The sequence below is a fragment of the Natator depressus genome, chromosome 1, assembly GCF_965152275.1.
Source record: "Natator depressus isolate rNatDep1 chromosome 1, rNatDep2.hap1, whole genome shotgun sequence".
NCBI classification, from domain to species: Eukaryota; Metazoa; Chordata; order Testudines; family Cheloniidae; genus Natator; species Natator depressus.
This window is the reverse complement of record NC_134234.1, coordinates 63,137,757-63,160,917: the sequence shown is the minus strand read 5'-3', so window position 1 is coordinate 63,160,917 and position 23,161 is coordinate 63,137,757. Positions and strand designations below refer to the sequence as shown.

The following is a 23,161-nucleotide window of genomic DNA, read 5'->3' as shown; positions in this document are numbered from 1 at the left end:
CAGCTTGAGAATCAGTTTCTCATCCTGAGTTCTCCTGAACTGATTTGTAAACTGCTCATCTGCTAATGTGTTCCAAATCACAGACCATCACTAATTAATCATATTGCTCTATTTCTCAATACAGTTCAGATTGCCAGAAACACTATATTCATGTATTGGTGAGAAAACTCTAAAGTAAATACAGAAAAAAATTTCCACTTGATTTATTTTCATAATAAACCAATTAAAAATACAAAAGACAAAGAACCCAGGTTCAGTAGGGTTCCGTCATTTAAAAATTTGTCTTTAAATACAAATTCACTCTGTAATATGAATACATATAACATTAGATCTCTAAACATAGTGATCTTATTTGTATCTATCAAAAATTGCTCTATGGAAACAAATTAGCTGAAAAACTTTTTTGTGAAATTAAATGTACATTATTTACAATTGAAAAAGAGTCTCATAAAAGTATTTATCTCAGCACACTTGCATAAATTGTATACATTTCACTTTTCCCCCATATAAAATAATCTGAAATAGAAAGCAAGATTGTTTAACTTCATAGCCACAAAATAGTATGAAATAATTGCACCCGTAGCAATGCCACTAGTTTCTGTAATTAAGTATATTTGATGTGTGTATATAAAAAAATATAGATCTGGCATTGTCCATTATTGGTATATGGAAATGCTTTATGTATTCTCTTAATGGGAGTGTATTTTTATTTTGCACACCCAAACGACTGTGCTGCAAAAATGCAACAAGAGGAAGCTTGGTTGCCACTATCCATTATTCAAAGTAAAATCTGACATAGTTCATTGGTATGAAATAAGTATTTGGTAAACTTGGTAAGATTCACACACATGGAATGAAAATGCTGTTCTGTAGAAAGTAACGGTTGTTTTAAAAGTTAAATGACACATTTAAAGATTAAATAGAAAATGTTATAATATGGTATTGCAATGTAAATTAGCAAGACTGAAAATGCATAATATGTAAGAAATTTGGAACTTTTGACAAAAAAATCAACAAAGTCTTCATAATATAAAATGCATGTTCCTTCATGCTTGTGTTTTGAAAAATGAGCACTACATAATTTTATATTTTTATAACATTTAGCAATTAACAGAAAATCAAAACTCATTCTAATGCATGACTTCTAACAATTAACTGTAGAAATTAAGTAGCTTTGTAACATCTGCTTCAGAATCAAATCATATATATACACAACTGTAAAGGTCCCATCACATTTATGAAAATAATCATCCACAGGGATTTTTTTGTTTATTAATATAAATTGGATTCCAACTGTTCACTTTCCTGTTTCACTTGCATGTTAGATGGAAATCCATTTGAATTGGATACCACCATCACAAAAGGCTGCTGCTGGAACCTCTGCTCTGACTGCTCAGTATCATCTGTTGTGTCCTCTTCTACCTCCTCTTTCATCATTTCTTGTATAACAGTCTGTTTAGTTTCTGGTGCTTTGATAACTGAAGTGATCACTGTGCCAGATGGATGAGCAACCATCTGTGAACTGCTCGGTGAAAAAGTTACCACAGGAGTAGTAGCACTGAAGGATGAAGATGAAGCCATGTTGACTGTTCCATTACAAATGGTCTGCACATTGCTGGTGAGAACCTGTTGAACTTGGGCTGGGCTAAAGACAATAGATGAAGAAGAGGAGACTGGCTTCTGAGACTGCAGCATGACATTTTCTTTAAGTACTGTCATTGGCTGCGAAGTAGGAATGGCTTGGAGAATAAATTTTTGGGATGTTGTTGCTGATGCTGGATCTGTGCTGGCTATCACTGTTGTAAGAGGCACTGTCTGGAGTGTTACAGTATGCAACTGCTGGTTTCCAGGTGAAACAACCACTGGAACTTGGGCTGGGGTCTGTAAAGTCCTATTAAAATTAGAAAACAGGAAAATGTTAGAATGTTCCCAGGTCTCAATGAGTGTTTTGCAACACAGGGTACTTAAATTATTAATTTGGAGGGGAAAGGCAAGGAGGACTACTGTCCTTCCAGCCACAGAAAACTGGACTTGACTCCAGTTGAAACCCATCAGCACCTACCTTCTCTCCTCATACATGCTTTCCTTTAGTAAGTAAAATAAATTTAAATCCATCCAAAATGTGAACTTAATTTAACTGACACTGCAGCTGTTGGGCCAGCACTGTGGGAGCAGCCACTGCTACTGCATTCTTTGCCAGTAGACGGAGTTCTACTCACTTTTTCTCCATTCAGAAACAAAGCAAGTGAGCAAGCATCTACAATGGCCCTTGTTGAACCCTCTCAACTCAATCCCTCTGCGTCAGGCTTAGGTGGCTGAGCCCAGAAGATTCTCTGGGCGAGCCCTGCCTCAGGCCATTGCAGCCAGTCTCCACTCAAGCAGTTCCACCCCTTGACATATCCTTCTCTCCTTTGAGGGAGGGAAGCAGTGCCAGTGGCTCCTTCCCTATGGACTTGCCTACACACTTTTTTGTAAACCTTTACCATTTGTACAGAAAACCACAAAGTGATGTATCTTGGAAGGAACATTTGGGGATGCACCCTCACTATCTTTCACGAAGTGAAAATGCCTACAGTTCATGCCAGCTAACTCAAGGTGAACTCTAGTGACCACACTTCAAGAGCCCCCAGCAAGCACCTCCATGGAGATGAGGGATGTGGCACTGCAAATGGAACAGCTCAGAGGAAAGGTGCTGGCACATGCCATCAGGAAAAGACTTAAAATCTGACAGAGGGTAAGGCACTGAGGCAGCTGCTACCACCCTGAGGAGACTACTCCTAGGGGAATTCTGCACATCTGCGAACATGCAGAATTCCTCTGTCTTGCATAATTTTGTATTTTCCTGCACAAAAAATATTTTGCCTAAGAAATGCTGCCGTTTTTGCTTTTGCCTCCGTATTTTATGTGAGAAAATACAAAATTCTTTGCCCAGTGCTCCAGAATTCCCCAAGGAATAGACGTTCATCACAGAACCCTACCTGCGGAGCCAGGTTAGGACAGAGTGGGACATACAGGGCTGCTGTGGGGGTCACAGACTGGGGTTCAGAATGGCTAGTGGGGGGAACAGACGGCATGGACTCAGGAGCTAGTGGGGTGAGAGCGTTGAGCCTAGGGAGGGGGTTTGCAGAGACCCACAGGGATGGGGAGTGCAGAGACGGGGCAGACGTGCCTGACTGAATGGGAGAGGCTTGGGGTCAGACAGGGTCTGCATGAGGGAGGCTTCCCAACTCTCTAACAATTCCTGCCCTGCAAAAAACCTTCTCACACCCAACACCCTCCAGGTTCACTCCTAGGCTCCTTCCCTCTCCTGCAGCTCCTCCGTTACCCCTAACTCCCCCAAGACTTTGCACTGCTTCTGACATATGCAGGAAATACAGTTCTGTACTGTAATTAAAATGAATTACACAAAGTTCTGTATTAATATGCCTACTAAGGAATCTATTTGTCAAAAAAAAAAAAATTTTACCAGAATCTTTTTTTCTTTTTGGGGCTGTATTGTTACAGATGATGTACTTGCTGACAGATATTTTGAAATAAATTAGCAAAATAATTGAAACCAGCATCATTATATTGTGTTATTTTGACAACAAAATGCAGAATTTTCAAATACTGTGTGCAGAATTTTAATTTTTTTGGCATAGAATTCCCCCAGGGGTAGGAAACCCCACTGGGATGGAAGGGTTAAGGCAGTCACTGCAGCTTTGAAAGCTGTTGCTGAAGTTAACATCTGGGCTCCAAAACATCCAATCTGTGGCCATAAATGCAAAGTAATACACATTGAAAAACATAATCCCAATAATACGTATAAAATAATGGGGTCTAAATTAGTTGTTACTACTCAGGAAAGAGATCTTGGAGTCGTGGATAATTCTCTGAAAAACATCCACTCAATGTGCAGCAGTAGTCAAAAAAGCAAACAGAATGTTGGGAATCATTAAGAGAGGGATAGATAATAACACAGAAAATATCATATTGCCTCTATATAAATCTGTGGTATGCTCACATCTTGAATACTGCGTGCAGATGTGGTCACCCCATCTCAAAAAAAGATATACTGGAATTGGAAAAGGTTCAGAAAAGGGCAACAAAAATGATTACGGGTATGGAACGGCTTCCGTATGAGAAGAGATTAATAAGATTGGGACTTTTCAACTTGGAAAAGAGATGACTAAGGGGAGATATGATAGACGTCTGTAAAATCATGACTGATGTGGAGAAAGTAAATAAGGAAGTGTTATTTAGTCCTTATCATAACACAAGAATTAGGAGTCACCAAATGAAATTAATAGGCAGCAGATTTGAAACAAACAGAAGTATTTTTTTTCCCCACAAACGCACAGTCAACCTGTGGAACTCCTTGTCAGAGGATGTTGTGAAGGCCTAGACTATAACAGGGTTCAAATAAGAACTAGATAAGTTCATGGAGGATAGGTCCATCAATGGCTATTAGCCAGGATGGGCAGGGATAGTGTCCCTAGCCTCTATTTGCCAGGAGGTGGGAATGTGTGATGGGATGGATCACTTGATGATCACCTTTTAGGTTCATTCCCTTTGGGGCACCTGGCATTGGCCACTGACGGAAGAAAGAATACTGGGCTTGATGGATCTTTGGTCTGACTCAATATGGCTGCTCTTATGTTCTTATACATCATACCAGCTCTTCTCTGAAGCTACTACTTTATTCTCCAGAATCTCACCTTTCATTTAAAATAAAATAATAAATCTCCTAGTTGTTATGGTTGCAAAGAAAAACTCAACTGAGTGTTACCCATACAAAGATAAGACCACAGAGAGCCTGGAACAATATCTTTGAAGAATGAACTATTCTGTTCATTTCAGTGAGATGTTAAAGTTAACACGCAGCAATGATAATTTAAAACGCTAATGTTGTTAAATTACATTCCTCAAGAAACAAGGAGGGTCACATATGTGCACTGTAACACCCACTTGTGGGTAGCCCTTGGGAGACACCATGACTTAGAGCCTCTTGATTGGGGAAGAATATAAGTGCCACATGATTACATTTTGCATATCTACACAATTTACTGTGAGCAGCATCCATTTTAGTGACATACATGGGCAGAGCATATTTTATGGGCAGAACTTGAAAGAATTCCATCATCTTTTTTCCCCAAACTGACCCTTGGTTAATAGATTTGTTGAGGCAGAAAATAATCCATGAATGGAAGAAAGAAGGGAAGTTTAAAGGATGGAGATGACCAATTATGAGTTAATGGAGGGGTGATCAAGTCAGGATGATGAGCAGTAACAGAGTGGGGAGAGGAATGAATGACAGTGAATTGGGGTGTATTTGACTAAGTCACAAAAGGGAGAAAGAACCACACTGCAAAAGCCTCATTGCTTAATGCCCTTCTGGAGTGCTGAGATATTACACTGGGCACTGTGAGAACCTGAAGAGAAAGATGGAATGTGGGATGCTGGGAGGGAGGGAGCCAACCAAGTAGTGAGTGAGGTAGGTGTGCATGCTCATGCAGTGTGTTTTGTATGGAATTGCATGTGTTGATGTTTACAGTAAAGATGGGCAAGTAGATTTTGTTCCTGGCCAGGAAACCAGCCAATTTAACAAGGCTGATTTAGACACAGAAGTCTACCAGCCCAGACTAAAAATTTATTTGACCACCTTTACTGCAAATAGTACTGAGAAGATAATGACATTTTACTCATTCAACAAACCCCACCTCCCAAACTACTCAGCCAAAACCCAGGCAGCTAGAATTTTTCTAGACTGCTCTGTTTTCTGTTATGTTTTGCTCTATTAATAATTTTGCCATTTCTACTATAGTTCTTGTGCTACTGCACAAGTCTGTGAGTGGTGCCCTATCAAGAGTCTTTCTGAAGCTACTACTTTTAAAAAACAAGACTATTGAGCAATATTGGCTAAGAGGAAATACTGCTGAAAAAATACAGGTTCTGATTACTACTGAGGAAAAGATGAGACATGTTCCACACTAATTTCAGCCTGCTGGCAGGGAAATGATAAAAATCTATTTACTGGTTCATTGGGTGTGGTTATAATCTAGTGTTGTGCAACATCACAGTCACTGATCTGGAGATGAATAGTGATGTTGCAAACACTAGCTGACAGGTGACAGAAACGAGTTTATTCATAGCGATTTACTTCTGAAACTTCTAAAACGCAAAAAAAGGGAGAAAAATCCTACAAAGGTCTTGAAGCTACAAACCAAGTTAAGCAGTGTTTAACAATATACTAAGCAAATTAAATAATGCAAGATAAAGAAAAACAGAGAGAGAGAGAGAGAGAGAGGAACTGAGGAGAATTCATTCCCTAGCATAAAAGTTACTCAACATACAGATGTAGGAACAGATAGTTTAAGAGGGAAAAGATTTCCCCCACTCATCCAACTGATTGATATAATGTAAATCCAGGAGGGCTAGGGAGGTGGAATGCACATGACATGCAATTTAGAGCCAACTTCAGGTGCAAGAGTTAAGATAGATTCACTGGAGTAAATCCACTTGTACAAGTCATATCTAATGCGAAAATCTTGCTGGCATGTAGTGCATGGTGTGGACCAGTGCCTCGAGTAGACTGGCCTAAGACCTCACATCCATGGGATTCTCTCTGGTGGTCACCAGACCCCTGAACACATAGCCAGACACATTGGAGCTGCTAATCTGCCTAAGTACACAGATAATGGTGGGGGAAAGGGGCACTGGATACCCTTATACTGGGCCTTAACATCCCCTCCTCCAAAGAAAGGTCAGAACCTTCCTCTTTCTTCTCTAGCAGCCTAAGGTCATGTATTAAGTAAATGGTAGAGCCATAAGTCTATATAAAACAGCTAGTGCACAGAAAGCTGGGGTGTAAATCTATCTCACAGTACCCAGCACACATTCCCTGTCCATGTTGGCCCTGCTACCACACATTAAAAATTTGCTAGAGTCCTTTGATCTACTCTCATTTCAAAATAGAGTAACTAGGGAACTTTTAGTGTGCGGTCGCAGGGTGCACACAGAGAGTTAGAGCGCAGCAGGCTAGTGCGAGGCAGATTTACACTATAGCTTGCCGAGCACTAACTGCTCCGACAGACAAGCCCATAGAGAACCCAATTTTCGTGACTCCCTATTTGGTGCTATATCCATCACGCTCTTCAGATGTACCGTCCTTTCCCATGCTTTGTTGCCACAAGTAACCTTGACACATGAAGTCAAGAAGTTTGAGTTCAGATGACAGAAGACTTTGTGAACCCAATAACTTGTGCTGTAGCTAAGTGGTATACCTAAGAAAGCCTCCTCCTACCCTATAGTACCTGCTAACATGGCCAGCAGAGCTGTCCTGGAAAGAAAGGCAACTACATAAATCCAAACTGCTTCTGCACAACTAAAGACTCAGGTATCTCCCACTGCAAAGATCTCTGATCCTACTTGCAGAAGAAATGAAAACAAATAGCAAAAGAGTCTGAGACAGTCTTTTCCCAGCTCCAGAAAAATCAGTCAGAGCGGAAAGCGACGATCATAGCACCCTTCCTGATGGCATTTGGCCCAATCATAAATGCATTAAGAAAAACCTGTGGTATCACCAGCAAAAAGAATTTATGACCTTTTTGGTGAAAGCCTGCAGAGATCACATCAGCCCACTGTTGACCAATGCCTTCCTCAAGAAGGGATTTTCTCTCCCACCTTTAAACATGGGACATAGTCCAGCATGTATTTAACAAACAAACAAAAACCACCTGACACAGCCACTCTTTGCAACTACTAATCTGTCGCTTACCTTTAATCTCTCTTTTTTGGGGAGCATTATATCAGTGGCTATTTGATCACCAGTATTTTAGACTCCTACCTAAGTTTCTGTTTGGGATGGGTCAGAAACACCACTGATTGCAATTATGGAGGATTTCCTTAGGCCACGAACAGAAGCAAAGTACCTATGCAGAGGCCAGTTGATCTAACAATGGCTTGTCACATCAATCAGCAGGTGCTGTTGACCACCTTCAAGACATCAGCAAAGGTGGTCTAAATCATATTAAATTTGCATTGTTCATTTCTTCTCACATGTCCCAGAGGGCCCTGATGGGCAGCTGCTCCTCTTCCCTGAAGATACTCACCTGTCACCGCTCTTACTCAACATTTATGTGACAATGAAAGGGGCTGATGTGAAATGCCATGGTCTACAATGACCTCAGTGTGCTGACTTCATCCAGGTCTGCAGCTCTTTCATATTCATCATAGCCAGGGCTGTTTCCCAGCTGGCTTAGCATCCAAAAGAAACAGTAACCTGTATGGAAAGCAGCTAGCTCACACTAAATCTGGGCAGGACAGTGCCAGGTTTTTCATTGCCCTCACCTTGGACAGTCATTTACACCTGAGCAAAGTGAGTATAAAGTGGGTTCAAAATGCTACCAAATCAGATTCGTAGCATTTCCACTTTGCACAACTATTAATGACTGCACATGGTACAATAAGCATGATGTGTAAAATATTTTGATGAATTATAACCCTCTATAGCTAAGTCTACAACAGGCAAACCTGCACCTGTTTTTCAGCATCACTGTAACTGCACTCATGCTACCAGCAGTTAAGCTGTACTGTAGACTGGGCACTGGCATTTTTATCACCATGTCAGTTTATAATGAAAAAGGCCTACAAAGTTTGGGTAGTGTAGACATTTGAAAGGTTCCTGCCCTCTTCAGGTCAAGGCAGTGCACTGTCTTAGGTCCTGTTGAATTATTCACTGCTCCTGAACTCCTTGAAATAGTGGCTAGAAACAACATCTTTCATTTTTGGCTAGCAGGAAACTGTGCCCTTGTCTCGAGAATGAGGACCTAGCCATGGTGATTATGACTCAGTGACTTCTTGAGGCCAACTGGCAGAGGGCTATGGGGTGCATAAGATTTTACAGGGATCCCCTGGGTTGGATATGTGCCTAATAATTTACAAAAGGCTGGCATGTGTGGTCTGAGAACCAGTAGCCCACTAGTTATCATGGTGAAACTTATGTAGAGATAATATTTAAGGAATTATGTCTCCAAACTGAAAATTATATTACTAAAGCAGGTAACAGGTTCCTTTCAGGCAGAGGGTGGCGACGCATATCTTCCTGTCTCATCATTGTGTGCCCCACAATGCAGGCCTATTTGCATGCTGAGCCAGATGCTGATTAAGAGATTGCGAAATCTGCAAGAAAGCGGTATACAGGAAAAAAAACAATCATCAGGGGGAATCCTGCTTATGAATAAGGACAATGGATTGTTCTGATATATCTGGGGGTACAGACACCCTGGATCTTTCACCGAGGAGGCAAGCTGACAGCACGATTTGTCTCATGAATGGAAGATCACAGCCAAGCCTGGCTGTAAAACATTTGAAGAACTTTGGGTGATCATTTCTCTTCTAAAAGTCTCGGAATTGGTGTTATGATTTTTATATGTAACCATTTCTTTCCAATACTTCTACTTGCTATCACTTAAATCTTTATACCTTGTTAAACAAACATTTAGTTTTTTTCTCTATAAATATATCTCTAAGTGCTGTGTGTCAAAAAGAGTGGTGATGTGAGGTGAAACTGGTAAGCTGGGGTGTGCTGCTTCTTTGGAAGCAGCGAATCTGTGAGCATTGTGATTGTCCAGTGGAGCAGGCACTGGACTCTCCAGGGAGACCCCCAGAGGCCTTGAGGGTTGGGGTGTGCCAATTGCTAACTTGTACAGTGACAGCGGGGCCTGCAAGGCCTAGAGGGGAGTGCTTGTATTGCCCATGGCTGGTGGAGTCAGGGAGCTCAGTCAGGACTCAGTCAGCTGGCACAGACAAGACTTCCTCACGCTAAGGGCAGGTGGTAGCGAGGTGCCTCACAACTCTGGGCACCCCCAAGAAGCATCAAAGTGATCATGCTCATGTCAGCTCCAAGCTGGACTACTGCAACATGCTCTACCCTGGGGTTACCCACAAAGGTCAAGCTGCATGATGAATCAGCTTCAGCTTTTATCAGCCCACCTAGTAACTCAGGGGGCCAGCAACCTTTGGCATGTGGCCCATCAGGGTAATCCGCTGGTGGGCTGTGAGACATTTTGTTTACCTTGACTGTCCGAAGGCATGGCCCCCCGCAGCTCCCAGTGGCTGCGGTTCGTTATATGCTCATGATTCCATTCTTTGTACATTAGTAACATCAGAACCTCTCTCCACCGTGTCTGAAATGTTATGTCTGAAATCACTACTGCTTAAAGATTAAAAGTAAACTGAAATCATTGTATGTGTCTGGGTCTATGACTGTCTACTTTTACAATTACAGGTCCCCAATTACTCCTTCAAGTGCCTTTGTACACAAATACACAAGGATTACAGTAAATTATTCCAGTTGAAAATGAACATAACTATTTTACAAATGTTAAACAGAGATTCATGTGAAAATAGATTTTTTTTAAGTGACCAATATTTTATTGAAAAAGATTTCTAATTAGAATGCTGATCCACAGGAACATTTATATTTGTGTTTAGTCATTGCAAACAGCTCGTGCCAAATTCTGTTCACGATTACTTACTTCCATTGTATCAGAGAAGAATTTGGCCCATGGGGTTTAGGCATTAAAATCACATAGGAAGTCCTTTCAATAAGAGAAAAGTAAAACAGGTAAAGCAGCAGTTCAAACAGCTTGAACTAGTCAGAAAAAGCTCTATTCTCTTTAGGCATAGGCTAAATTAGGTAAGATTTTGGTGCACTTTAACAATTTTTTCCCTCCAAAAGCTTCCACATCTAACTCTTTCCTCACTGCTCTGTTAGATTTTTGTGGGCAAGACAGTGTATTGTCAGTCTTGCAAAAAGCTGTTTATGAGATGCTAAGAACTCCCTAGGGCATCATTCTATGCTGTTGCTAGTTTATTACTGAACACTAATGTAACAAAAAGAAGCTATAAATGATGATGGAGAATGTGAAGTTGACTTAGTCTGCCTTGCAGCTGGTGCAGTCATTTACACCTATGCAACGTGGGTGCAGGGGTGCTGGAACAATTTTTATACCGGGAGTGCTGAGAGCCATTGAACCAAACTGTAAACCCTGTATATAATGGAAACCACTTCAAACCAGGGGGTGCGGTAGCACCCCCAGTACCAGCACCTATGTGCAGGTGTAGAATGCTATCAAATCTGAATTTTTAACTCATTTACACATTTTATACCCATTTTCTACAGGTACAAACAACGATATTGCCTTACACCTTTGGAAGAATTAAGCCCTATGTTTTTAACTGCACTTCAGTTTGTAGTATCTACTTTTCTTGGAGAAAATGGAAAAGGTCATGACAGAAGAGCTGCAATCCTGTCCCTGAAAAGTTCTGTCCTCAGCTGGGAAAAGAACTGACTAGCTACAGCCACATTTAAAAAAAGGTCGGTCAGGCACAAATCTAGTTTGACAATAGTTTTCAAACATGACTGTAGCTAATATAACTATCATGTCAAGTGTAGGCAGTTTTCTTTTCTTAAAATAAGCCCATTAGCAGAAACGTTGCATGCTACAGACTACTGCTCAGAAGGCAGCTGGAAAATATTAAAGAGGCCAGGTTTCAGAGTAGCAGCCGTGTTAGTCTGTATTCGCAAAAAGAAAAGGAGTACTAGTGGCACCTTAGAGACTAACCAATTTATTTGAGCATAAGCTTTCATGAGCTACAGCTCACTTCATCATGCATCCGATGAAGTAAGCTGTAGCTCATGAAAGCTTATGCTCAAATAAATTGGTTAGTCTCTAAGGTGCCCCTAGTATGCCTTTTCTTTTTATTAAAGAGGCCACTAATTTAAACTTTAAAAAAGAAAAAAAAAAATTTCTACACAACAGGTAGATAACCACATAGAATTTTTGCCAAAAAATATTACTAAAGCTAAGTGCTTAGCAGGATTCTAAAGAGGATGAGACATTTATATGGATAACACAATCCAAAAGTTATATTAGACAGGATAAAGAAATTAAAAAGAATAAAAACCCTCATGCTTCAAGGTATAGGCCAACCACTAAATGGTAGGGCTCAGAAAAACTTCCACAGAGTAGGTTGTGTTCATTATGGGGTTCCTGGCACCTTCCTCTTACTGTCTGTTGTATGTGGCATGACACTAGACTACCTGTAGATCTGATCCTTTATGGAGGTTCCTACAAGGCAGTGGGTACAAACTGATATAGCTATAAATGTATCTGAAAAAAACTGTTTTGAACCTTACTAGAGAGAGACCCTAAAATGTACATTTCAGAAAAAAATTAAATGTTTTCAATCTCATCAAAACTCCCAAGACTGCCCTGGTAAAACTTTACAAGGACATTTAGTTTTTTTGAATTTGGACCTGAGATATATCCTAGATCAATTGTAACCAGCCAGGAACATCCAGTGAATTTGTATGGCTCATCAGTAAGGCTGCGAGTTTGTCACGTTGGTCACTGAAGTCTTGGATTCCGTGACTTTCCGGGATCTCCATGACTTCTGCAGTGGCTGGTGCACCTGGCCCGGGGACTGCCTGAGCAGTTCAGGCAGCCCCTGGGCCAATCGCACCAGCTGCTGCTAGGGCAGTCTCAAGCCACTGAGCTTCCCCTCCCCTCCGTAACAGCAGGAGTTTGGGTGTGGAAGGGGGCGGGGGTAGGCGGTTGGGGCAGGAGATGGGGTGAGGGCTCTGGGCAGCGCTTACCTCAAGGGCTCCCCAGAAGCGGCGACATCCCCCTCCCTCAGGTCCTAGGAAGAGGCATGGCAAGGCAGCTCTGCACGCAGTTCCTGGCCAATGGCAGCTGCAGGGCCAGCACTTGGGGTGGAGGTAGCGCGCAGAGCTCCTTGGCCATGCCTCCGCCTAGGAGCTGAGGGAGGGGGATGTTGCCGTTTCTGGGGAGGCAGGTAGCCAGGTCGGGAGCCTGAGCCAGCCCCACCAATGCTCTTCCCCGCCCCCCCCCAGCGCCAGGTGGGGTCCTGGGCCACACACCATCATCCACCCCCACCCCAGAACCAGTGGGAATCCTGCAGCGCCCCCGGGCCACCACCCCCCAGCACCCTTGGTGCCCCCTGGGATCCCCCCCCCGCCCCAGCCTCCTGCCCCAAGATTTAGTCAGGTACAGGTCATGGGCTGTGAATTTTTGTTTATTGCCTGTAACCTGTCCATGACTTTTACTAAAAATATCCGTGACTAAAACGTAGCCTTACTCATCAGCCCCTCAATTTACAGCTTACCTAGTCCACCATTGTCAGATGGAAACTTTTAAAATGTATTTCTAGTGTTGATCCCCCATGCACCTCTGCAGCTAGAATACTTGCTTTTTTTTTTTTTGGTTATCAATTACTAAACCTTTTACAATTAATTATGTATTATATTGACTAGACCAGATCATTTTTCCCTTTAATCTGAGTGTCTTGGATTTGTCATTATATCTAGCAAAGCGTAAACCACAGAAATGTTTCTACATTATGCTTAAAAAAAATAAAAACAGCTGTCCATCATTGTAATATGGGAGTCTAAGACAGTGTTTAAGGGCTCTGTTATTTCATTTGAGCTTCATGCTAGTGTTACTGCTACTTCCTTCTTTTCTCCTTTAAAACTACTGCCCACAGTCCAGTTGTGAAATATTTTAAACACAACAGGATGTTGAAATAGCAACATGTAGTTTTGCAACTTTTGGATGCATTATTGTCTTTGCTTCCCTGCCCTCCTGATTAAATCTTGCAGATTGTTCAGGAAGTTTTTGCTAGGTAATCCTGAAATGGCTCAGTATGGGTATCCTTCTTACTTTACAAATCGCTGTACTGTTTCCCTATTAATGTTTCATAGCATTGTTCTCCTGACTTAGATGTCACTGCATGACCTCAGTCATTTATTTCTTCATCCATTTGCTTCCTCTGTATTATCTGAGTCACTTTTTGAGACTGATGAATAATTAAATCCTTAGTTATCTCTAAAGTCATATTGTTATACAGCATTTAATGGCTTTGCAATTAGGCTTTAAAGCTCTTTGGTGTATGAAGGAATATTAAAAACACAGCACTAAGAGAGACTAACTTTAAATTGTCTCTCACTTTTATGCTAAATGTTAGTGTTTAATTTAGTTCAAAACTTCATCTTATATGGTATAAATAAACTTCCCTCAGAAGTTGCTTTGTCTTGTGGAAAGCAAGCAGCCACCTACTTTTTTTTAAATCTATTTTCATCAACTTTCTTTTTTAAATCCTGCCAAATTCTCCATGATTACATTTATCTAAACTTCTGGATCAGATGTACCTTTTCTCTCCCTTAAGTACATTTTGAAATGGTCCTAACATACAAGCTTCACCAAAATTAAGAATGAAAAAGAGTGTTAAAATGGATAGCATCAACTTGAAAATCATAATTCTTGTTTTTATTCACTAATTTTAAAGGTAACTTATTAATATAACTGAAATATCAGAGAAAAATGTTTTTTAGATTTGTTTACTTTGTTCATTTGACAACCCTTTGGAGATAGTTTCACTAATTGCTGTTTCCCTTACATAGTCCATTGGCTAGTGAATTTCCCCTGATTTATGTGGGGTTTTCATATAGCAACATGGGAGAGAAAACATTTTATAATTACATTTCTTTTAGAACAATTAGCAGCGAGATTATGGTTCATGTGTATTACCTAAAACTACGTTTATTCCAAGCAAACAATAAGTAACATAAAATCATTTTTCTGGTTTGAGACTATAGTCATGGTCTGTCACTTCATATATACATATATGGAAAATCCACAGTTTTCTGACTATTCTCTGTGTCTCCTTAAAACTTCTTATTGACTCCTTTATATTCTATTAGTTTGTGGGGGCTGAACAGCCCAGCTGTAGACATCAGTGCTTAAAAACCTGGCTACTCTGCCACTCAGGATGCAGTCTCTCCTCCTTTTAGATCAGTGGTGATTTCATTATTGTTTGCCTTTAAAAAATCCTTCTCTTAGCACAGAGAGATGAAAGAATAAAATCGTCTTCTTCTTGAAACTGGGAAATGGAGTTGTGATCAGATTAATGTTACTGATTTAAATTTGTCAGAGTTCCATGCTTCAGTTGCAGAGAATCATGTGGGTCTATTCATGCAAATCAGAATTTGATAAGATGCTTCTGAATAATGTTTTTAAGGGGGAGAGAAGAAAAAAAGAGAGGGAAATAGCAATAGTGTCACTTAACGGTAAAATGTGAACTGAAGTGCTGGGGACGTTTCATAATATCGAATTTTAAACGAGAAAAAAAAATATACACCCAACTCAGTATTGTTCTTTTAAAGATTTTAAGTAAGATGGTTCCTTCCTTGCAACTCCAGAATTACAAAATAATCTTTCAGTGTGGTATAGCTCTAAGTGATTGTTCTTGAGGCATCTCTAGTCAATACACCACCAATGACTTGAAGGCGCAAAACAGTAGCATAAAGGTACTTGATTAGTGTCTAACTTACCAGTTAAGGGCTGCACTGAAATGTGACTGTCTCCCCCAACATTAGTAAACATGTAAAAGTCTCAGAAGGCCATACTGATAACTATCTTTTATAAACAGAAGAGGTATGGAAGCATATTGGCTGCTGTTCCAACAATGACAGTGGGGTGCCACTTTAGTGCTTTGCCCTGTTATCTGTGTTAATAGGTGGAATACATAAAAAGAGGAAAGAGACGACACACTACAATTTATAAGGCGATGGGTATGTCAAGAATGAAATTAAATCCCAAGAAAATTCTTTTTAAAAAGCATTAATGTAAAACACACATTGTTTGGGTTAATGTTGAAAATGCTGTCATTCACTGAATAAAAGCAGAATTAATAAACATAACAGTGGCACAGGAACCAAATAAAGAGAAATAAGTGTTGTCAAGAATGTTAACTTTTTTCTGCTTTCTTCTCAAAGTCCTAAAGATTCTTTGCTACTGTAATGCTGCAGAATTAAGATTTGCAATTTTCTTCCCTTTCCTAAATATAGTGTCTTAGCAGAGTACCCATTTTACAATGTAACAGAAAAACCAGACCAATTTATTGATCATTCACACTGTCTTCATATCACAATAACTGAATTAAGAGGAGAGCAATGTGGCAAAATAGAAAACAGCCATATTGGATCGTGAAAATGTTCATAAATCAACTTCCTTTACATTTTCTTACCTTATATTCTGAACAGAGGAATGTAATGTTTCATCCTGCATGTTACTAGCTACAGTTGCATGTCCTTCTGCGATGGATTGCACTGGCTGCATTACATGAACTGTCCGAAAAAGCTGAGTTGGATGTATTGGCTGTGCAGATTGCATTGTCCTCAAAACATCAGTTGTAAAACCAGGTATCTGCTGTTGTACAACTTCCACGGGGTCCTTAAGTTTAGTAGACTTAGAGTTCCCTGTTGTTTTCAGAACTGTGGTGGATCCTCCTCTTGTTCCTGTGTTAGAAGATGCTCTAGATCTCCCTGATTGGTTTCTATTAGTCACAGTTGTTGACAATAAAGAGGAATCTGAAGACTCGGTACTGGGACTCGGATCCTCATCATCTATGTAGATAAGATCTTTCGGCATTTCTTTAAACTGATACACCAAACGCTGACCTTCTACTTTAGCCAGTATACCTCTTTGGTAATAGTATCTGTTCAAAGCAGGCACATACATCAACAAGTTATATAGCATAATTGGCTATGAAAAAAGACAAATCATCATCAGCAATGAAGTGGAGGGGTTTTTGTTTATAAATCTAAATAACAATCATTGCCTACCGACATTTTCTGTTACCCTTCTTTATGCTCAAGGAGGGAGACATATTATATATCACTCAAAGCAACTTGCACTTCATGATACCAGTATTATTATTTGTTTTATCACAATGCCTAGTGTTAAATGACACTTTGATAATCCTGGTAAAATGGCAATATCTTGCCTCAAATCTCCCATCTCTGTCAAATATTCAAATTCTTTCTTTACTATATAAAGTGCATAATATATAGACTATATAAAGAACTAAATTACATATCACTATAGGGTTCTTGTAGAGCAAAGGGGAGGGGATAGGGAAACATTACTTTCCATTGTGTTTACAAATTGACTTACAATAAAGGTGCAAAAATATAGAGGGTTGGGGTGGGGACAGTGCTTTAAGCAAATTTTTTATTTTTATTACAGTAGTGGTTAGAATCTCCAAACAATAGGGAAAATGTTTTAAAATTAGGTTTGCATCCATATATGGTTGTGCAATTGCTCACCTACTTTGCACAAACTTTTCTGTATGAGCAAGTTTCCAGTTTGCACAAGTACTCATATATGATTAAATCCTTTTCTAGTCATCTGTACATGCAAATTGGGGAAGTATGCACAGACCTGAATTCTGCTGGGGCGGAACACCCTCATAGCTTGGATTTGAAACTGGGTCATTTGGCACATATTAAAGTTAATACAATTAGTCCAAATAATTTGATGGTCATCTTTAAGTTTAGTTTACGGAAGTTTGTTGTAAAGGCTTGTCACTCAGACTTTTCAGTCTCCTGAAACTGCCTGTGCTTGGTCTTGAGGAAGTATTGGCTACTCAAATCATCCTACATTATTAACTACTGTGGGAGATATATCAGTTACCAGTAATGCTTTGGGTAACTGACCATGGAAATGATTGTATTGAATTTATTAGTTTTACAATAGTTTTTACAATAGAAGTGAAGGTGCTTCATTTGCAATGGGCGTCACTAATTTTTTTAGGTTAGGGATGATTTACCTCTATTTCTTTAAATGTGCAAAGCATAAAAAACCACACTCCATGCAAGTTGTACAGCTTACTATACAGAAATCAGATATTTTGCCTCTTCAGTAAAGTTGCATTCATTTAAAACAATCAATCCAATATTATCCATATTAAAGAAGTGTAAAAAAATCCAGACCCAATAAAAAAGAAAGCTCTGAGTTTGCAGATTTCTACAGAATTACATATACTTGCACTTTAAGCACTTTGTAAACCCCACAAAACAAATTTCTGCCAATAAAGCAGATTTGTCATTGGACATCAGTATATATCCTAATCTTTTTTTAATCTTCTACTGTATAGTTTGCTCTGTAGAAACTTCAAATTATGCTTTTAACTTTTAGATTTCTGTAGTCCTCCACGCCACCTCTCCCTCCTTCCCCTGCACCCCCGCCCTCAAAAAAACAGCTTCATATTTCAAAAACTGGAGCTCATCTTAGGAAAAAGCCCTTCACAGATGTTAAACAGATTACAGCGAGCTTTCAATATATGAAAATGTTGTGACAAAAATAATCAACTGTTAAACACTCACATACCTGAGAGCTCTGCCCATTGTTTCATAATTCATATCAGGTTTGTTTTTGTGCTTTCCCCACAATCTGGACACAGCCTTGGAATCTACCAGTTTAAAAATGCCCTTTTCTCTCTGAGTCCATTTGATATATTTGGGACACGTAGCTTTGTCCTGGAGCAGTGCTAAGAGAAACTCCCAAAGATAAATTGTATTTCCTAAAAGAAATAAATAAAGCCTTTCAGGAGATATAAACTCCCCCAAATGCACAGTTATATTAATTTCTTAACTTTTATTTAAGTCACAAATACAACAAAGCTCCAGGAACTGAGTGCCTGTTACTTTCTGAACAGACTGTAATTTTGGGTTGAGAATTCCTACACGTGACTATCCTTCCATTCCAACTGAATTATTTCTTAACAGAACATTATTATTTTGCCATCTTTGGCTCTGAATCAGCAAAGAACTCAAGTCCAGCCCTGTTCAGCAAAGCAGTTAAATATACACTACAGTACCACTCTACTGACTGGGAATTAAGCAGGTGCTTAAGTACTTTGCTGAATTGGGGCCCGCAGGATGATTCTTCACAGGTTCAAGATATCCTTACTTTCATGTTTTAACAGTTACATATAATATGTGCAGTAAATAATAGCTTATGCCATGCCAAACAAGAAAGCAATTGAAGAATATTAGGATCCATTAGCAAAAACAGGATGATTCTGCTGAATAGTTTGCTATAAAATAAAATGATTCATGCTATCAAATTATATTCTCTGTTAGCTGTTGGTTTTAATTTTATTAATGGGAGGTGGGGGAGAGTTGAGATAGCAGAGGAGGGACTATCAGGGAACTTTCTGTGACACCTTTCTTCTGGTGGCTTCACTTTTTTCTTAAACAAGAGGACCGCTCTTCCTGCCACCCAACTGTAAGCTTTGATTATCTCCTTATGCAGATTTAGAAACAGGCAGATGAAAAATGTTTCCAAATATCAGCTGTTGAAGCAACAGCATCCCAAGAAACACTACTACAATGCAAAGCATCCCTCTAGACTTGACCTGAAACAGAGCAGCGCTTGTGGGGGGGTTGAAGATCTCCCAAGATCCTGTTAAAAAGCTGAAGAATGGATTATTCCTCCCAGGAACTGAGTATCTTCCAAAGGGATTTTCTGCACTTTTCCACCCTCTCCCTGCCTCCTCCCTGCTTTAATAGAAGGTGGCAACCATGTCTTCTGAGCGCGTGGCAACACAAGATTTATTTTTGCATACTGAGAAAGCTGGTAGGCTTCATTCTTATGTTACCCAGATTCAGTTTTCAATTTAAAACACTGAAGACAAACATTCTACTCAAACCATCACACTTACCCTTTCCATCTTTGTTTTTCTTTTTCACTGATATGTTTGGAGTTGTTGTAGGGGATTCAGGACGAGAAGATTTGGACTTTTTCCCTGAAATGAAACCACTATTATGTAAATTTCAACATAAAAATGTGATCTGGAAAAGAACATTAACTCATTAAAATCTTTGTTTTTTTATATTTCCTCCCCATCTCAACACTTACATTTCTTCTTAATGGCCCATTCCTGTAAAGTGCTGAGCACAGTCAATGCTCATTGACGCTAATAGGTATTGAGGGCACTCCGCATAGCGCTGAGCAATGTAACTGTTCTTGCTTCAAAGATTTTACCTATTTTTCCAAAGCTAGGTACATAAATTATATACTTCTGCTTTGAAATCTGTATATTTTTTTGTTCATTCTAGGGCACCTAAAGGCAATTAATAGTAGTTTAATTCATCTTTTTTAACTGTATTTTTTTAAATTAAAAAGCTAGATAAAATACACAGCACTGTCTTGTCTAGCTAGCATCGAAACTTAATTTAGAGACAAAACAAGATTCTTTAGCTTTTTAATATACGAGAAGAAAGCTCCATTGATAGCAGTGGTCTGCACTGCCAATGTGAGGAAACATTCATTTTCAATCCTAAATTCTCACACATTTGGCCTGCAGTGGCTAGAAATACAAAAAAGGAGGGTAGAAGCAGCTCCCTTTCATTGCCTTGCTGCCATCAAACAGGGAGTGACATTAATAGGTTCTGAAAAAGCATCACATCCTTTTTTAGCCAGAAATATGGTGGCTGTGTTTCAAGGCCCCATTGAAGAGTGGGAGGGAGGAAGGGAATAGTTACAGCTCCTGACAAGAATGAAGAGCATTCCTTTGAAAAAATTAGAGATCAGCTATTCGAGTAGGATCAAAAATGAAAATCTCGCATATGTATTTCTTAACAAAATCCAGAATCTGTTTCTCTATTGCTCCCCATTCATTTAGATGTCAGTTTTTATAGCATTGTGTTTTGGTCCTGAACCCTCAAGACTGAGTTTTCTGACAAATACTAAGCAAATCAGGTTTCCTAGTTACCCTTTGGCACTTTGGCAATGTCTAGACACAATGAGGATTTTATTTTACATATTATCTCTGCTCTTTTGAGAAGCAGCATAGTCCAGTGGACTACTCTACTAGTCAGCTCTACTACTGACAACATGCATGACCTTGGGCAAGTCATTTCATGGTCCCTCTATTTACCCTCTGACCCTTTCCCAAAGAGTTGGTCTTGCCTGTGTAGCATGCAAGCAATCATCTGCACATTGCCTAGCACAACAGGGCTCCATTCTTGGTTTGGCCTCTAAGTGCTACCATAATACAAATAATAAAATAACTCCGTTACAGAGTCAAGATTTTCTCATTGTGAGGAATTTTCATATTACTTTGTCATTAAACCTACTCACTTCCGGACTGACCTGTCAGTTTTATAGTACCAGAGCAATATCTTCAGGGTTCACATGCTCTGCAATTCAGCAAATGCTGCTCACTGAGGTTTTGTAGGAGCTGAGGAACTATGAGTTTTAGCCTATGAAATAGAACCTCATCCTTTACTGGATGGTGAAGGCCATCTCGGCCTTCTGTTGGCCTGAAAAGTCAATATCCCCTTTGGCAGCATGGGTAGGCAGGATACCAGCTGGGGTTTTTTGGAAGGCACTGCAAGGCCTCTACTCAGGCAGCCATCTTTTGACATTGACAATCTTTCTAAGTATCTATATTTGCATGATCTTCCTTCTGGAAAAAGCTTTGTTGAAGCAACTGTGGTGAGGCAACTCTGGCAATGTTTGTTTTCTTCCCCCCATTCACTTAGGATTCAGGGCTGGTTATGGGGCAGAAACCGTACTGATCATGTTGGCCAAGGACGTCATCATAGCTATCAACAAAGGTAACTCTTTCGGTCATGGGTTCTTGACCTTGGGGGTCACAACCACCCTTCATTTCTTTATGGCTAGATGCGGAGGGGGGTGAAGTCCTGAAATATTTCTGTTGTCACATGCGGTCAGTATATAACAAAGGTTGAGACCCTTTGTTTTGGATCTTTAATTTAACTGACCATGAGGGATTGCTGAAATGTCTGTGGTGCCTACCAGGGTTAGATGGAGTCATCTTGAATAGCTCAGCTACTTTTGTGCAAGAAGTCCTATAAGATTTTTTGGGTGAAGGCTCTTCTGCCCTGAGGGCTCAGTAAGATGGGGTGCTGAAGGATTCCATCTTGTGTCCCTGCCTGTACGAAATGCATGCAAGCACATTGAGAAGGAGAGCGAGGAGACATAGACTGCAGTGCCTTTAGTAAGCTGAGAATGCCAGTTCCACATCAACAGTGGTCTGACTTTGCCAGGAATTAATTAAATTAGGGCTTGAGTGAGAACTAGGTGGTTGAGGTTCAATCTAGTCAAGACTGAGGTAATGTTTGGTAGTTTAATGAAACAACCAGAAGAGCTGACCGTATCATAGCACCTCTGATAGAGGGCAAATCTACAATTTGTTTAAACAGGTTAGCAATTTAGGTGGTCTCAGATCCTTGATTGCCATAACAGTTTTAGCCAAGAGTGCTCCCTGCTGCGCTATGTCCTGTTCCCCACATCTACTGATGGCAGGAAGGCTGTGGCCTTGAATTTTGGAAACAAACCTTGCTGCTAAAATAATCCATGCCTGTCTCATCTCAAGCCTAGACTATTGCAAGGCATTCTACTTGGACGTGACTATATCACAAGACCATCTGGAAACTGAACTTAGTACAGGACACGGGTCCTTGCTTACTGAATGATATATCACACAGCACACATAACACTGGTACTCTGTAATCCAGCCAGGTGGAGTTTAAGATGCTGGTTTTAACCTATAAAGTACTAGTTTTCTGAACCACATTACTCCAAAATTGATGTCTGACATCATCAACATTGCAATCAGTGAAGACACTCAAGCCATCATTCCCCTGGTCAGTTTCCTAATGCATCCTCAGCTCTGGAGCATATGCCCCTTTAGTTCAACAGTCTGAATTTGTAAGTCTTCAAGGTATACTACAAAGCTTGATCAGATGTTGGGTAATTGATATTACTGTGTTTTTGTATAGGCAGTTCAGTATATATGTGTTATTTTTATTTTTGTAACTCTATTTTAACAGCTGAACAAGCACCTAGGTCCAGCAAATTAATAAGAAATTTAAAACAAATTAAACTACAAATTCCATTCAATCAGTTTTAACAACAGACAGCCCAATGAAGCATGCTGCTTTCCCCCATTTAGATGTTTATTTAGCTGGACAGAGAGCTTACAGAGTCTGCTAAGCAGCCTGCTATCTACTGCAAACCATGTTGTGATAAATACACAAAAACACACAACTATCGGAAATTGAGACTATTAAAACAGCTGTGACAATTAGGCTTTCACAAAGAAGACAGAAACTTAGCTCTTTTCTCATTTTCTTAACAGAAACATTCTTCAAGGCAAACACTTCTCCAATAGCTTCCAGCAAAGAGTGCAGGGTATTTGTAATCTAATGCTAAATAAAACAGAGTACTTTTTTCAAATCTGTCTCAGGGCTTGGCTACACTTGCGAGTTAGAGCGCATTAAAGC

At 39.9% G+C, this 23,161-nt stretch overlaps 1 protein-coding gene across 2 annotated transcripts in view; it reads right to left on the bottom strand.

Moving 5' to 3' along the window:
* Positions 1-264: 264 nt before the first annotated feature.
* Positions 265-23,161, bottom strand: part of ELF1 (E74 like ETS transcription factor 1) — a 141,409-nt gene continuing 118,512 nt past the window's right edge. For both annotated transcript variants that reach the window (XM_074943957.1, XM_074943966.1), the window contains 4 exons: positions 19,570-19,653; positions 18,234-18,426; positions 16,090-16,560; positions 265-1,891 (listed from right to left, as the gene is read on the bottom strand). In XM_074943957.1, coding sequence (XP_074800058.1) covers positions 1,273-1,891; positions 16,090-16,560; positions 18,234-18,426; positions 19,570-19,653 — 1,367 coding nt within the window. In that variant the 3' untranslated portion in view covers positions 265-1,272. The remainder of the gene's footprint in view (positions 1,892-16,089; positions 16,561-18,233; positions 18,427-19,569; positions 19,654-23,161) is intronic.